We start from the raw sequence: 18750 nt of genomic DNA on the forward strand, positions 1-18750 counted from the left end.
AGGGATTTTCATCGATGAGTTCATGAACCTTGGTTCTTTTTCCTAAAACTATATATATATATACACATATAAAAAAAAAACTCAACAACAAATAATTTTGTTAGCCTTCCTCATATTCATAGCAACCAAGAAAAACAAGCACAACGAATCAGTGAGGGAGCTTCTTTACAGTTGCTTCATCTGAGCAAACCATTCAACAACACAATTCATGGTGAAAATATTTACAAAAAAACAAAGAAAAAAAGAAAAAGTTCTAAAATTCATTTGTTAACTGAGAGACCTTTGGAAAATTTCTTTTCATGTAATAATGTTAAAAAAAAAAAAAATTATTATTATTAGAAACATTCTTCATTGAAGTCATGAAGAGAAGCATAATGATTCTCCAAATGGAGAATTGGAACTAGGCAAGTAAACCTACATTTGTATCTGTTTTAACAGCTCATCTTTTGATATTGGATTCAGTGAGATGTTATTACTTTATCTTTTAATGTCTAAATTATATTACATTTGAATGATGTCTCTCACAATGAATCAAGTCTATCAGCTTTTAACAATAATGATAATAATGATGATGTTAATGATGATGATGTGGGCGATGAGTATTTATATATGTATATAAGGTGGTATCAAGAAGTTTCCGGATTAGTTCTGTAGCATGCCAACAGATGGCAGCACATGGTTGCATGTGCAGTAAGCGCTAGCAGTGACCTCCAAGAGTCAGTGTGCTGAGTGACATCACTGTGTTTATTTTGCGAATTGTGGAATTTATTTTTGTGATCACGTTTATGGTATAGTCTGTGATTTTTGTCATGGACAGGAAGTTGGAACAAAGAATCAATATGAAATTTTGTGTTAAACTTGGAAAGTCTGCAACGGAGACATTGAACATGCTTCAGTAAGCTTACGGTGTCAAGGCAATGAGTTGTACACAATATTTCGAATGGTACAGGTGCGTGATTGTTACCAGCATCACCATCCTGGCATTTGTTACCAGCATCACCTGGCAGGCACGTGGAAAAACATTCGAGCGAGATCGTTGCCAGTGCCGCTGGACTGGCTCCTGTGCAGGTGGCATATAAAATACACCATTTTGAGCATGGCCGTTGCCAGTACTGCCTGACTGGCCTTCGTGCTGGTGGCACGTAAAAGCACCCACTATACTCTCAGAGTGGTTGGCGTTAGGAAGGGCATCCAGCTGTAGAAACTCTGCCAAATCAGATTGGAGCCTGGTGTAGCCATCTGGTTTGCCAGTCCTCAGTCAAATCGTCCAACCCATGCTAGCATGGAAAGCGGACGTTAAACGATGATGATGATGATGATGAAGTCCTGGAAGTTTTTGACGCTGTTTTGATAAAGAAAATTTTCTTTCGGATGATAGCAGCTGGTAACAAATCTCTAAAGGCCTATTTTGTTTTTGCATTTTTTTTTTTGCAATACCATGAAAATCAATTATTAGAACTGAAAGAGAGGAGAAATGGAAAGGTATGACCTTCATGTGTTTATCAAGGGTATATCAAATTGTTTTCTTATTTCTTACATATGTCATCTGTAACAATCTAGTCATAATTTCATTTACCCCATGACTCCAGTTAATGACACAGCATGTGAATTCAAACAATTAGTTGAAATGAATAAAACAACAAGAGACAACAACAATTTCTAACAATGGTGCCAGGTGACACATTTGTGGGAGAGCACTCTGTTGACTCAACCAGTCCCACCACTACTTGTATTAATTTTCACTAACCTGGAAAGATAAAAAGTCAAATCACCCTTGGTATGATTTGAACTCAAATTGCATAAGGGCAATACTGAATAATACTGGAAGGTATTTTGTCCATAGTACAACAGATTCTATCAATCAGGATTTCTAGATTGTCACAAATTCACCAAATTTTATTGAAGGGGTGAAGTAGTGGACAGAATTGACACTCAGTTCTTGATGGTATTTATTTCAACCCCAGAAGAATAAATGCTTTAGTGAGATTTGAACATGGAAACATAACTTAATATGGAAAGTTAGTTTTTTCTGGTGTTCCACCAAGCCTACTAACCATCAATCTCCTCATATGAATTCTTTTTTCTACAATGAGTAATAATAATTAAGGAGACAAAAAAAGAAAAAGGGTAAGGGATATTAAAGGGAAAGAACTCTATTTCGACGAACCAATACAAAATAGACGAGTCTGCTGTTACTTAATCTGCAAGAAATAACAGGTATATTTCTCTCAAATCATACCCTACTGTATTGCAAAATACTTGGGATAAATTTGTCCTTGAAACATGGAACTTGGGGTAGGGAAGGAAAACGGTTCGTCACTGATGGAACGCTTTTGATCATAGGTCTGTTGTTCAATATACATGTAACAACTTAATATCATTATGACATCCTTTGGTTTTACACAGAGTAGTAGTGGAGGTGATAGTATTAATTAGACTAATGACATTGGTAGTGGTGATAGTGATGATGGTAGCAGTGGTTATAAAGGAGTGATGGTTATGATGGTGGTGCTTATAGTGATGATGTATATGTTGGAGTTGAGAAATAGTTTATATTCACTTTGTTGAAGGATCGGATAATTCGCAAGGAAGAAAAAAATCATTGAGTGTCAGTTAATGTCCAAAAGATCAAAATTTAAGTAAAATATATTTTTCAAAACACTGTATCACACTTTAAACTTTAAAACATTTAAAAGTTTTTCCACTCATATTGATAACTTTTGTCAAGGCAGTGGGAACATAAATCGGTTGAAGTGAGCCAACTATAGTCTGTAGATCTTTACTCCTTGGTCAGTCAAGGAGATTGACAGCTCTCTCATGTTATGTCTTTTTCACATTCAAGCATTAAAAAAACCCCGAAAGCAACTTTACTTTTACTCATAGAGGCTAAACTGCATTATTATGACTGATTATTACCAGGGATCTAAAAGCAGGAATCCAAAGACTGAAAGGCATATGCGATTGTCAGGATTTGAACAAAGAACAGTTATGGTCAAAAATCCAGTCTGGCATTCTGCTAGCTTGACTGTTTCTATCACATTACTATATTAAAGCAGAAAGACAATTATGTTATAAGTAGAAACTAAAACATCTTCATCACCTTATTATATTAAGATAAAAAAGGCACTTATGTTATATAGAGAAATAGTTAACTGAATAAAGACAGTTATAATTTTTGCTAACACAGTTTAACAAACAACTTTCCTTCATATTACTTTGTCATCAAAATCCTTCATGAGGAACAATGTTTAAGTCCAGTTTCATTGCAAGATAAAAATGCCAGGCTGTCATACATAACATTCCAAAAAGAATCTAATTATTCTTGACAATATTTCAAGTGCATAGAATTAGAAATCATTTCAGTTATAAAACAAAATAACTGCAGTGGGTTTGAATTCAAGACATGTGACCTGGTGGTAAAACAAGCAACCAATTTGTTTAGAAAGCAGATTTGATTAAAAAAATAAAAAATAAAAAAGTGGGGGGTACGAAGGAATAAAATCCTCTTTTAAATACACAAACATTACATATCATAGCTGTCCCATTTATGTCTCAGTTATCTTAAACTATTCAGATCATGGATGTACTGCTCTGATGAACAAATCATATAATTTGGTTCTTTTTAGAAAATGACAGAAGGCAAATTTTACCACAAGCAAGATTTGAACTTGGTACCATGAGTTATTTGACTATGTTTTAAATCTCTTCTAATTTTTCTTTGTAATCCTGCCACTGAGAAAGTAGCTACTGAGAAACAGAGCACCTGATGAATCAGTCCTTCCTCTTTGTATCACCTTCTACTGTATCTCACTTTCTAGATCATGTAACAAACAATTTGCCTATTACTTATCTTCCCAGAACTGCAGCCCTCTGAAACTCTCTATAGATATCAATCTACAGAAGTTAAAGCTGGGTGTCTACATTTCTAGTCTAGGTGGGTGGATATACAAAAACTATGGTCATAGAAAACCCTCTTTCTTCCCAGTCTAAATAAAAAAAAAGAACATTCACACGCAAACAAATATTCATGCACATACCTACAACACACACACACACACACACTTCAGATCTTGTGGGAAGAAAATAAGATCAGTAGATGTGGTCGACATTACTAATACACACATACTCTCTCTCTCTCACACACACACATACATTGTTGAAAAGGATCCTAGATGATAATTTGTAAGGGAACAAATTTCATAGAATCTCTATTCAGGGATGTATATTTAAGAGCCATTCAATAATTAAAACCACCAAATTTTTTATGTTCGTTAAAAAACCCCCCAAAATACTGCTTGGTTAAAATAATATCAAAAGGCATTTTACTGTCCTTGAGGGGAAAAAATAAGGGTTTATGACTTCAGAAGATCACATGTTCTGGTTGAGAGTTATATTTTGATTGTCTTAGTTCCAATCATACAACTGTTGGTTTGATGTTGTTATTCAAAGCAAAATTTACATTCTCATAGCACATTATTTGACTGATGGCAATGTCTCCATGTTTTTCAATTTGACTTAATTCAGTAAGTTCTTCTACTATAGTTGCAAAATCAGGCCTTAAGTTTTGGTCTACCTGCCAGCACCGTAACATGATTTCATACCTGAAAAGAAAGGTGAAAAAATGTACACACACACACATATATATATACACACATATATCTATATCTGTATATATAATATATATAAGTTAAAATTTAAAATTTATGTGTTGAGCATGTGCCTAGTAGTATGATTACTAAGAACATGCTCTAGTGAATCTGAACAAATGAAACGCTATTTATGTAAACAAAGTACGTTATTATTGCATCACCTGATGAGATACTTCTGCACTGTAGGATGCACCAAAATTAATTGTATAGTTTCCCACCCATGAGAGAGTGATGCAGGATGTGTTGAAATGGTTGTTGTGATGAATAAAGTTTCCTGTATATTCCATTTTCTTTCTGGTGTCAGCTAGAGGAAATGCACTTTCACCCAGGTCAGTAACCTCTCTTGGTGCAGACCCACTGTCTTTTCAGATCAAAGAATGCCTATGATAGACAATAACACTGTTGCTACCTCTGCTGTGTGTGTGCATGTCTGTCTCCCTGTCTGTCCATCTCTCCATTTATCTATCTGTGTGTGTATAAATTTTACCATGCAATAGTAAGCTAAACACACACACACACACAGATAGACCATGGAACAGTAATATATGTATAACAGGTTATATGGATTAATAAATCCATGCAGATACCTAGAAAGCACTTAGTTGTTCACACACACAAACACGCATGCACAAAAACAAAATTTGAACATTAAATACAGCATATTACTCAGTTTTTACTTACGTTTTACTAGGACAATAGTCTGGTTTGTCCATTCTGCGGCCAGATTTTAAGAACTTGGGCATGTCCCAATTATCAACAGTTGGATAGGGGTTTACTCCTCGGGTGAACAACTCCCACAAAACTACACCATATGACCACTGAAATAGAGATTATATGCATATAATTAAATCTCATATAAGTGTAGATGTGTGATGAAAGATGAAAGAAGAGAAAATAAATCATATTTAATATTTTGACATTAATATTGGTAAAAAGGAACAAAACTGTCTATACAAATGCTGACTGAAAAGTTAATAGGTTGACCAAGATACTCTCATGGAACGTGACCAACTGATGTTTGTTTTTCAATATAGCCCCACTTGTGGTCCACACATTTCTTCTATTGGTGCTGCAGTGCTTAGATCCCATTGGTGAAGAAGCTTTCATCCTGTTGCTCAAAAAAGTCATCAGCAACAGATATGACATTATCATCACTCTGATACTGGTTCCCAGCCAAGTATTTTTTCAGATTGGGAAACAGATGATAGATGGAGCCAAATCAAGAGAATAGGGAAGGTGAGCAACCAGTTCAAAACCACAGTCATGCATAGTAACTATCAAACCCAAAGGCTTGTATACTGGAGCATTCTCCTGATGAAACAGAACCCCTTTCATCAGTTTCCTGAACATTTGGTCTTGATAGCCTTTTGTAACTGCCACATTGATGGTGTGGCTCTTTTGAAGATGCCTTTTGCATCCTAAAAAACTGAGGTCATCACCTTCCCTGCAGATGAAATGACCTTGGAGTAGGTGATGAGGGGTGTTTCCACAGCATGGATTGTCCCTTTGTCTCTGACTCAAAGTGATGAACACTCATTCTGGGTTAGGAAATGTTCAAGAAAACCGGCTGGATCTGCCTCAGACAATGTCAGATTTTCCTGTGGTGTGATCAGCCTGGTGCACTTTTGATCAGGTGTCAGAAAACATGGGACCCATCAAGTAAAAACCTTTGTCATGCCATGTTCATCGGGCAGAATATTCTCAACTCTTTCACGGGATATGCTAATAGCATTGACTATTGGATTTATTGTCAATTGCCTGTCATTCATCACCATGTGGTGAACATGATCAATGTTTTCCTTGGTGGTGGTAGTTACAGGACATCCAGACCTTGGGTCATCTTCAAGACTGCCTTTCTTCTCCTAATTTCAGCTACCCACTTTTGCACTATTGAAAAGCTGGAGCATCATCCCCTAAAGTAGCAACCATGTCAGCATGAATGCTGTTGGGGGCTAAACTTTTTTTTCTCCAGGTACTAGATAACACTACAATGCCAAATTTTGTTCATTTTCAAGAAAAGTTGCTACTAGTTACTTTTGAAGTTTTTTTGAACAGACAGACATCAGTTTATTTGGAAAGATACAATGTAGTTATTAATAAAAAGAACTGAAATTAATGCATGCAAGATTTCACAGTTCTTGCATCACACTTTCATAATCAGTCTATGAACTTTTCAGCCCACCTTCTTAAGTAAGAGGGTGCTTTGTTTAGCATTTTGTACTGGCATGAATTCAGTTATCAATTATTACACTGTGAAACCAAAATTTTTTTTCTTTTTGTCTTTGGTCAGTGTTATTTCCTATCTGCTTCTATCTAGAAATCAAAGAAAATGACCACTATTCCCTTCAAACTTTGCTTTTGTGACTTGGACATCAATGTTTTGAAACTGACCTATTTTCCATTACATTTCAGGCAGAATCAGTTCTGAGTTGCTGAAGCAGAAATACTGTTGTAGCAAATATTCTGCTCAATACCACAGATTTGCTTGTCAGTTGCTTGACCATAATCACTTGAGCATGTCTCTTACTGGTCAACAATATGTGCATCTCTGATCATGAGTGAAAGTAGTGGGAGAGCATTATAACCATGTGTTGAGAGGGATTCTTTGGGGTTTGAATAGATATAACAAAAGCAAATTTTGAGGCAAATATTAGTCATTTTTTCATACTTTCTAGGGGTAAGCAAATGGGAAATAACAGTTAATTGTAGCTTTGAGGTTTTTATATGTGACTGCTTACTTTTAGAATGACATTGGAGGGTAGGTATGAGAGAGATTTGGTCAGTTTGAAAATAAAACCGGTAGAATATTTTAGGCTAGTTTAAATGCTAATGGGTTAATTTAGTGAGCCTCAAAATCATGTAATATTTATTGATTTATTACCCTGAAAGATCAGGATATCTGACCAAGGTGCAAAGATCATAGTTTTTAACAAACATATCTGGATTCAGTTGTGATTTTTCAGAGTTTTTCAACTGAAGTAGCTTTACTGTTGTCATGTCTAGCAATGCATGCATCTGAAAGCAGATCATGACCTAGTTTGGTGTCCCACATGCTGTGGGAAAATTTCAAATGTTTTTTTGCAAGAAATAAAGCAATTCAGCATTACTAAATGAATAACTTAACAGGGCCATATTAAATTCCTCACAGTATTTAGCGTTTTTTTTCTTCTATTTACTGAGTTTAAATCTTTTTAAAATTGATCTTTGATTTTCATCTTCAGAGATTGGTAATCTAAGTATCAATTATTAGGATTATTGAAATTATTAATTCAAATTTTTAGTCTGGTACCAGTGTGACAAATCAATATTAATTTGGAATGAGGGTGGAAGGCTGGCAGAATTGTTATCATATCAGGTAAAATGCTTAGCAGTGTTTTATCTGTCATTAGGTTCTGTGTTCAAATTCTGCAGAGGACAACTTTGTCTTTCATCCTTTCAGGGTCAATAAAATAAGTACCAGTTGAGCACTGGGGTTGATATAATTGACTTAACCCTTCCCCTGAAATTACAAGCCTTATGCCAAAATTTGAAGCCAATATTAATTTGGAATGAGAAACACTTAAGAATAAACTTAGGTTTCTGAGAATAGCATTCATGGCTCTTACTTGTTTCTAGATCACTTCATATGAGGCACAAATACCTTTCAACAAAGCATTAACATCTCACCTGAGTTCCATTCCTACCTAATGGTTGAGTTATTGTTGGTAGATAGGTTATCTTGTTGCAAAATCTACTGGCTTAACAATATGCATATATCATATGTTTTGAAAACTCTGCCATCAACTTTATGATGGGGAAAATAAATGTAAAGAGTACAAAATAAATAAATAAATCAATAAATACCATAAAAATCAAAATGAACATAAAAAAAAAGCCAGAAATTACTTACAACATCTGTTTTTATGTTATAGTTTCCTGTTTCCAAACTTTCTAGCGCCATCCATTTTACGGGAAGTTTTGATTTCTTATTATCACTGCTGTAGTAGTCTCGTTCATAAATATCTCGAGAAAGACCAAAATCTGCAACTTTTACCACAAGTTTTTCATCAAGCCTAAAAAGAAAATAATATTCAGTATCAATTCTATGTAAAACATACTTGGCCTTAATTAAAGCAATGAAGTGACATAGATGGGGAAATGTTAGACTAAATGTATCCTGGTATTTAATCATGTTATTTTATTTATATATTTATTTTGTTCTGATCTCACTGAGATTGATGTTTGCATTTCCTCTCTATCAGCATATTTTTATTTTTTGGGGCAAGCAAAAGTTAAATTGTGATGGCACCTGTACCAGTGGAGCGCTAAGAGCATCGTTCGAGCGTGATCGTTACCTGGCACGTGAAAAGTCATTCGAGCGAGATTGTTGCCAGTGCCACTGGACTGGCTCCTGTGCAGGTGGCACGTAAAATACACATCGACTGCATTCAGATGGTGCTTTTTACATGCCACCAGCATGGGAGCCAGTCAGTGGGGCACTGGCCACAGCTACGATATTGGTTTTACTTGACTCAACAGGTCTTCTCAAGCATATATCGCACGGTGTATCAGAGGTACTCTTAACTGGGTTGGACATACATAGCTGCAATCTCACTTTAGTTGCTGGGTCTTCTCAATCACAGCATATCTCCAAAGGTTTTGGTCTCCTGTTATTGCCTCTGTGAGGCCCAATGTTCGAAGGTCATGCTTTACCATCTCTCCCCTGTCTTCCTAGATGATGTCTATATTACAATATTACATCATCATTGTTTAATGTCTGCTTTCCCTACTAGCATGGGTATGTTGTGCATGTATAGTAATATTATGATCACACAATTAACATTATCTTATCTTACTCTTTCTTGTGGAACCCCTAGGAACCTTTTGTAGAACCCTAGGGTTCCAGGGAACCCTGGTTGAGAAACACTGGCTTAGAGACTCCTTCATTTGGCTCACCACTCAGAGATTGATACAATAAATATCAAGCACGAAACTAGATTGAATCAACTGACTGAACTCCTTTCCTATAAAATAGAGGCCTTGTATAAATGTAATTGATATTTATGATGAAAGAGGCGAACTGAGATTGAGTTTTACAGTCTGGATATCTTGGCTTCAGAGGATGCATGGCCTAGTGGTTAGGGAGTTGCTCTCACAATTGTGAGATCATGGGTTCAATTCCTGGTCAGGACTGTGCACTGAGTTCTTGAGTAAAATACTTCATCTCATATTATACTGAAATCACTTTGGCTTATGAAGTGTGGTACACCACACATCTGTATAGGCAATGTCGATTTGATGTAGAGAGTGGGCAGCACCAACATTTGTTCATTATAAACATATTTGTGCAAGTTGTTCGGCCAGAAATTACAGAACTGTTTTGCTTGGACTTGAGAAACTACCACATATTATTGTGGTGAAGTATTAGTAAATGGGTATTGTTCTAAATGCTATATCCTGTTTAGAAAACATGCATCATTTTAATTAATGGGAAAACCATTAATTAGCAACTAAACCAAAGAATGGAATTTGAGAACATGTAGAAATGCATGAGTATGCAAATTTGCTTAAATCAGATGAAATTAAAAATTAAAAATTAGAAATATAATTGTTTTTTCTCCCTTTTAATCTAAAACAAAATCAAAAAAATACAAACTAGATTAAATCCCATGAATAAAACAAATAACCTATTTATTTGTGAAGGCCAAAAAACACACCAAGTCTTCTCTATATTAAGTCTGTGTTAAAGAAGCGTTAAAATATTTTTAATTTTAGTAAAGAATTACTAATTAGTAATTAACGCAAAAGGACAAAAAATAAAATGAAAATAAACAAAACAAATAAACTGACAGGAAATGAAAAAGATCAAAGCTGAGAACTAAAACTGAAGTTGTAACACCATTACAGTGAAATGAATACTTACATACAATTCCGTGCTGCGAGATCTCTATGGACAAACTTTAAACCAGATAAATAGTCCATCCCCGATGCAATACTGATGCCAAAGACAATGAGATCTTTAATGGTTGGTTGCTGGAGAAATTTGATGGTGGTGGTGGTGGTGGCAAGGCAAGAAGAAAAAAACCCCCGAAAAAAAGAGGAAAAAAGAAAAGTAAAAGGAAATGAAAACATTGTTATTAAAAATGTCTGTTTAAATGTTTATTCTTTTTCAAGAAAAGGTATTTGAAATGGGATTATATTTCAATTTCCGCTGAATAGGTCCCCAAGAAGAAACAGGGTTATGCCAACTGTGAAGAAACATGATCCAAGGCAACATTTGGTACTAATAACCTAATATATATGTGTGTGTGTGTGTCTGCACACATTCATGCATGTGTGTGTGTGTATGTGTATATGTGTGTATGTATGTATGTATGTATGTATGTATGTATGTATGCATGCATGCATGTATATTTGTGTGTGTGTTTCATAAATTAATGACTAAACATTTTGTATTAAATTAGTTATTATATCTACTGATATCTTGTTTAACATTTCACTGAGTTGTTTTTTCTTTTGCTGTCTTTCTCTCTCTCTCATTTTTTAATATAATTTACAATTTTATACATGTTTATTTAGATATATAGATACTCTCTCTCTCTCACTGGATATAATTTTAAAATTATCTTGGGAATGCATCATCCATAAACAGAAGGGTGTTGTTTCTTAGCCCCGATACATCCTTGATCCAACAGAGTCTTTCCAACTGTGCCCATCCTCTATTTTATTTTTCTGGAGTAGTTTATCTTGGGTTACATTATTCAATGTGTCCTTTTCAAAAGACACATGCTGTTGTTTGAGGGAGAGGTTTAGTTGTTACTTCTAGCAGGTTGAGCAACCAGCCATGCAAAGGCACCTTCTGACTATGAAATAAATAACAGAGCTAGGAAAGGATGTTTGATAGTAGAGAATACAAAATTATCTCTTTTATATTAGAAGAACCTGCTTTCAACCCCACCCATAAAAAAACAAAAAACAAAACCAATATTTTAGTCTCTTCACTATACTTGCATGGATCAGATAGAATCCATTGAAGCAAATTTTCTACAGCTGGATATTCTTGTTGTTGCCAACCCTCACTTCTTGTTTCCAAGCAGGTTAATGTTTTGTCATGACTAGACATGTTTTTTTATGGAAGAATGGAAACGAGGGGTACTACAGGTTCCATAGTCTGTTTTGGTTTGGTTTCTACAACTAGGTGCCCTTCCTAACGCCAACCACTTTACAGAGTGTCCTGGGTGCTTTTTACATGGCACCATCACCAGTGTTTTTTATGTGGCACCTAGTTTTGTTCCTCAACATTTCAAGTTCAATTTCTGTTTCATGAAGACAACAAAAAATGCTATCCAATTTTACTCACACACTTATACATATGCATGTAACCAAGGCATACATAGATTAAAAAGTGCAGCTTACATTGTTAACATCTCGAAGATATGATAGTAGGTCACCATGTAACATGTATGGAAGCACAACAAGAGGCATTTGGTCTTTACCAAGACAGATTCCAATCAGTGATAAGATGTTTTCATGATCAAAGTCTTTCATAATTATGGCTTCTGTTAAGAATGCTTTCACATCAATTTCTCGGGGGTTATCTTCTACAAATAAACAGCAATAAAACAGATAATTAGAAATATTCATAAAAATTGCTTTTCCCCACTTTAATTTTCAATTAATATAGTTGGACATTTGTATATTGCTGGAGAAATTTTTTTACAGCTAAATGTCTTTCCTACTGCAAATCACTTAACAGTGAATTACGAGATGGAACCTGTTTGTCAGTCAGGCAAACCAATTTGGCAAACAGAGCCAGGTGTATTTCCCAGATGTGCAACACAATGGCCAGGTTAATTAGAGTTGATGTCATAACCATGTAGTTGATAAGCTGGTCTTTTAACTTACAACTATTGGCTTTCATTGATTAATAGTAATAAGAGTTGATTGTTGTAAAAACATAATTGCATCTAACATCCAATGCTGCTACCGCTGCAACAGCAACAACTACAACAGCAGTAATTGAAATGTAAATATCTCTTAAGCTCTGAAGTAGTTTTGTTATGGACAAGATGTTAAAATTACAAATAACTTTCTCAGATGAACTGACAGTTCGGTGAAGAGAGGCAATGAAGATTTAAGAATATTCAACCCAGAGAAAAAAGATGAGAAAACCAAAACAAAACAAATCTGATATGATTTGAATACAAGATCTATTAAGATCGTGCTAAGAACTGGAATTGTTTGAAATGGACACAGTAAATAAAGGAAATACTTGGGTTATGGCAATATGTCTATTGTTTGAAGTAGCACACCTTTTTTTTGCTATGGCACCTGTCATAACAGTTTGTCTACCTGGATATCAAACTTCTATTAATATTATTAAGCAATGAAGGTGTTACATAAAAAGAACTTACTATGAAGTGTTTTTACTGCAACAAGGCTTTCTCCCTTTTCTCCAGGTTTAAAGAGGAACGCTCGGTGAACACAACCAAAATGTCCTGAAAAATTAACAGTTGAATGAAATTAACAGAGTTATCATATAAAAGATATATTGACTAGCTTGGCTAGTTGTTATGTGTTCAGTTTCCTCCTCAAGGCATTCTCATCACACCTCAACTCTCTAATTGCATACTTAAGCAGCTTCTCCCCAATACCACTTACTCCTCTTACAGCCATTTCACTTGTTATTCATCTTTTAGTCTTAATACTATCTTCCCCACCTACATTTTACATTGAACAGCCTTCTAAACCACCAAGTTTTCTCTCCTGCACTACATTATGTCTCTCCCTCTTCCATATTCTTATAACCTGCCGAATCACATATCATCTCCCCCTTATTTCTCTCTTTTTCCATGTCTGCTGTATCATCATTACTATTGTGATTACTATTCTGCTGCTCTTCATCTCCACCTTAATAATCAGTCATCTCCTCTCCTCTGCCCTATCACAACTCATGCATCATTGGCTATGAGAAAATGCACTAGTACACAATGTAAAGTGGTTGGTGTTAGGAAGGACATCCACCTGTAAAAACCAAACCAAATGACATGTACAGGCACCTAGTCTTTAGGACTAATAGCTTTCAATGAAAGGTGGCTTCAGTTATCACAAACTGTCCAATCCATTCCAACATAGAGAGCAGACACAAAAAAGATGATAAAGATGATATACAAGATATTTAAGTTGAATGTTTTGAAACTATCATTTAACTCTTTAGCATTCAGGCTACCCTGTCAAATCTATTGCTTATTTATTCACATTGTTTTGAATTAATCATGCATTATCTCATAGCTCTGAGATTTCAATGATGTTATTGCTTACTTTTGCAATGACAGTGTGAGATAAATGTGAGAGGCTGAGTCCAGATATGACTGGTTTAAGTGCTAAAGGGTTAAGATTTCATTGTGCTTCTGCTTATATGAAAAGTTTTTGGTTAGAAATAGAAGGCTGAATGCTTTTATGCTGTCCCTTAAGTTTCTAGCAAACTTGAATATATAAAAGTTAAAGTGAGAGGGTTTCAAAACTGAATTACCTTGGCCAATTTTATCTTTCATCAAAAGTGCTTCCTTTGGTATGAGAAGTTTTTGGTCTTTGAGAAGAAGAAAAGTATCCTCATCAATGAGTGGTATTCCACTTGTAGCTCCTGTGGCATAGGTTGTGGCCCCAGGTGAGTCTTGTCGCTCCGTATACTCTAGAAGAGAAGAAAATTAGAGCCAAATTAAAGTAATGATTTGAAGACGAGTTATTGTTGAGAATAGATTTGAGATACAAAAGAGGAAATTTTAACCTTTAGTATTCAGATTATTCTATCAAATGTAGTGTTTATTCATGAGCATTGTTTTGAATTTATCATGCATTATCTTATAGAGGGTGTCCACAAAGTCTGGGTACATGGGGATTAACACATACTTTAAGAAATTATTATTCCTTATATTTAATTGTTTATATTATGATTTTATTTACTCCATGTACCCATATGAGGATTAACACATATTTTAAGAAATTATAATTTCTAATACTCTTACTCTTTTACTTGTTTCAGTCATTTGACTGTGGCCATGCTGGAGCACCGCCTTTAGTCAAGCAAATCGATCCCAGAACTTATTCTTTGTAAGTCTAGTACTTATTCTATCGGTCTCTTTTGCTGAACCGCTAAGTTACGGGGACCTAAGCACACCAGCATCGGTTGTCAAGCGATGTTGGGGGGACAAACTGTTTATGTTATGATTTTATTTACTCTATGTACCCAGACTTTGTGGACACCCTGTAGCATTGCAATTTCAATAATGTGATAGCTTATTTTTAAAATGATATTGTAGAGTAGGAGTGAGAGACTGGATCTGGTCAGTTTGAACATAAAACAAGTAGATTATTTGGATCAGATCCAACTAGTTTAAATTACTTTAGAATAATGGTAGCTGTTAGTGAGCTGGTTTAATGACTGTGAATTAAAAGGCTAACTAAACTAAGAATGTTTTCAGTTAGTGCTTGTTTAGTTCTAGATTTTTGGTGTGGATTGGATGAAAGATTAATCATCCCTTGGATAGAGAAAAAGTGAATCTTGGGCAAAATGCAATAGATTAGGTATTAAGGTTAGTGTAGCTAGAAAGAATAGCTAAATTCAAAAAAGAGGATTATCAAAAGATTTTGGGAAAAATAATAGTCTCAAAAGAACAATAAGAAAAGTGAATCACTTGTCTGGTGTCTCTTAAACATTTTCCAAAAAATTCAATGATGATTAAATTTCAATAATTCATCTTTCACGACTGTTTCTAGTCTGTCTTAGCATTTATGATTATGTGGATAGAAGTTTGGAATAACTATTTTATCATATATTTCTTTTTAGGAACAGTGAATCTTGAAGTAAATAAACCTATAAATAATAGCATGTAAATGTTGACTTAAAAGCCCTTTGCATTATTAACCCAATATTTACATGCTTTATTTGCTTTGAGATTCACTGTTCCTAAAAAGAATTATTTCACATTCTTGAAGTTTCTAAACTGTTATAATGGAAGGGTTTCCAGCTGTAAAAACCATGGATGTTAAATGATGACCACACACACTATAAATTAATAATAAGGAGAACAGAGATTTGTATGTCCAGTTTTATTCTGCAGTCAATCATGTCTTTCCATTTCTGCTGCAACTTGGTGTACTCTACAAAATTTTGTATCTTGGTGTTAACTGCCACTTCTTCAGGGTGCTATTTACAGTGTTTCAGGTCCCATCTGAACTAAATGCAAGTCCAACTAAAATATTTCACCCATTTGGTGTTAGTATTCTAAAAATAGCCTAAATTCTGACCTTTTCAACTCTGTGACTAGCTGTCCAACAATGAATCAGTAGTCCTTAGTGCATATTGATGTTATTGTTGTTAGTATTATTATCCTCCTTATCACTACTGCTCTTATTATTATTATTACTATTATTGTTAATAATGAGCTAATGTTCTATTATTTAATTTGCTAATTTTATAATTAAATTAAATTAATGGATATCATTAATTTTATTTCCTTAATGCTCTTTAATATCAATTAAGTTTATTTATTTAGGAGTTTATATTTAATCCGCTACTCAACATTCTATGATTTCTGTTCTAATTTTAGTATTACATATCATTCAATCACTTAAATCGATTAATCAATTTAAGTGGTTGAATGATATGTAATACTAAAACATGCAGTCTCTATAGAGACAAATGGATTTGCTGATGTGAAGATCTACTGAGGATAGTAAAATAAACTAACTGGAGTTTTTCTACATTCATGGAGGTTAGCCAGTATTATTAACTGGTAAAAGTGAATAAGGACCTGTTAGGATTGTATATCTCTACCAACCTACTTTGAAATTTACCTTTATATATATATATTATCATCATCATCATCATCGTTTAACGTCCGCTTTCCATGCTAGCATGGGTTGGACGATTTGACTGAGGACTGGTGAAACCGGATGGCAACACCAGGCAACACCAGAGAGTGTAGTGGGTGCTTTTACGTGTCACCCGCACGAAAACGGCCACGCTCGAAATGGTGTCTTTTATGTGCCACCCGCACAAGCCAGTCCAGGGGCACTGGCAACGATCTCACTCGAAAATCCTACGGGAGCCAGTCAGGCGGTACTGGCAACGGCCACGCTCAAAATGGTGCATCTCATGTGCCACCCGCACAAGAACCAGTCCAGGGGCACTGGCAACGATCTTACTTGGCTTGCCGGGTCTTCTCACGCACAGCACATTTCCATATATATATATATATATATATATACATATATATATATATATATATATACACATTTATGAATTTGTGTTGCAAGGTTCCAGATGTGAAGTCGTGTGTTGAAACATATTGTATTTCGGGTTGGTCATTTCTTTTTTGGCCAAATAAACACACACACTATATATTTGTTCTTCACTTGTTTATTACTGTTCTTATTCTAACTCATGTCCATTGTCAGGAAATCTTTCATCACACATCTGTGACCCCCTCAGTGACTCTTTCTGTCTTTGTGTGTGTTCTTGTTCTGCTTATTCCATTCTGTTTTTCTATTATGTATATTCTTATGTGTGTGTGTTATTGTTCTTAGTAGTACTATGGCCATCTCCTCAGCCTCATTCCTGCCGCCCTTGAATGCAACTTTATGTACCATTCTTGTAACTCACTGTGTTTGTGTGTTTGCCCACATTTCTGCCATCGTGGTAGATGTTGTTGTTGCCACTGTTGTTAGTTGTGTTACTGATATTGTTGCGGCTGTCTGTGATGTAACCATATGTGTGTTTGTGTGTGTGTATATGGTTCACTTCCTATGTTGTTTGTATCCGTGCCCTTTATACAGTTTTTTTATTATAATGTTTCTAATTTTTTAATATTTATCATAGGTATGTACATATATGTCTACTGTATGTGTATTACACTATTTGTATCTGTTATTTTTCTTTTTCTTCTTTCAGTCTTTAGTCGTCATATTGTGTGGTGTGGTGGTGGGTGTTATTGTCCCATTTGTGTTTTCTGTTGAGGCTTGGTCTGTCTATTGTTATGTGTGTAGCCTCTGTGATCTATCTAAGTGTTGTGTCAGTTCTATGTGCTGATAATACTTTGACCTCTATGCTATTGACTGAGCCTCTATGTTCTGTTTGAGCATGTTGGTAGAGTACTGATGAGCCTTTCTCTTCTTTGAGCTCTTTCCAGTGTTTACCTATACACTCTCCTACGCTGCATGCTGTCTCTTCAATATAAGTAGTTGTCATGCTTCTGCACCATCCTCAGTACACTGTAAGCTATACACTATATTCCTAGCCTTACAGTTAACCTGTCGGTTCATCCTACATACAATACATTTGTTCTCTGTACATGGGGACCTATCGAAGGGATAAGTTCTACAGATCAGAGATTTTATAGGGGCACCAGGCCTTTCTACTACTTTAATTCATAGATTGGCCTTATTTAATGTTTTTCTAAAAAGGTATGCTAGTTCATCACCAAGGGCAGCATCAATGAACATGCCATTGTGATATATTTTGTTGTCATACCATGAGTTAGCCTTATCTATCTTTTTTCTGGTCCTTTTTGTGCTGTTCTAGGATTTTCTCCTGTGTAGCGGGCAGATCCCCTTAGCATCACTCTCTATGATGGCTGTGTACTTAGCCCTGGATCCTTAACAACTATATATATATCTAGTTGCTAACTGTGAACTATAAAAAATTTTATCAGCTTATCAAACTTCAATATGGGAAAAGTCTACAACCTTTGGTGCCAATAAATTATTACTGTTCCTGAATGTCGTTTTTTTTATACCTACCATGGAATGCTTGAAACTTACAAACTTTCTACACTTAGATCCTTGGATCTTATAATTATATATATATATATATATATTAAGGCTTTATTTCCATATACGCCAGCTTAATTTTATTCGTCCAGTCGAAAGACATCTGTTGTTATGTTCTGCTATTGTTCCTACTGTATTTGTGTAACATTGTTAGTTTTCTTCCGTCCTTGCTTTTGTATACATTCACTGCTTTCTCCCAAGGAATCTAATGCTCTTAGCTTAGTTTTTCCTTGGGACTGGCCAGATTGGAGCCATATTGAGAATAACCAGCCAAAATTGCAAGGATAATCTG

General features: G+C 35.1%; 1 protein-coding gene across 4 annotated transcripts in view; it reads right to left on the reverse strand.

The window, feature by feature from the left end:
- Positions 1-6: 6 nt before the first annotated feature.
- LOC106879211 (hepatocyte growth factor receptor) overlaps positions 7-18750 on the reverse strand; it is a 171071-nt gene continuing 152327 nt past the window's right edge. For all 4 annotated transcript variants that reach the window (XM_052965647.1, XM_052965648.1, XM_052965649.1 and 1 more), the window contains 7 exons: positions 14161-14319; positions 13043-13126; positions 12045-12229; positions 10552-10661; positions 8539-8701; positions 5331-5467; positions 7-4601 (listed from right to left, as the gene is read on the reverse strand). In XM_052965647.1, the coding sequence (XP_052821607.1) occupies positions 4415-4601; positions 5331-5467; positions 8539-8701; positions 10552-10661; positions 12045-12229; positions 13043-13126; positions 14161-14319 (1025 nt within the window). In that variant the 3' untranslated portion in view covers positions 7-4414. The remainder of the gene's footprint in view (positions 4602-5330; positions 5468-8538; positions 8702-10551; positions 10662-12044; positions 12230-13042; positions 13127-14160; positions 14320-18750) is intronic.

Source organism: Octopus bimaculoides, chromosome 2 (assembly GCF_001194135.2).
Source record: "Octopus bimaculoides isolate UCB-OBI-ISO-001 chromosome 2, ASM119413v2, whole genome shotgun sequence".
NCBI lineage: Eukaryota > Metazoa > Mollusca > Cephalopoda > Octopoda > Octopodidae > Octopus > Octopus bimaculoides.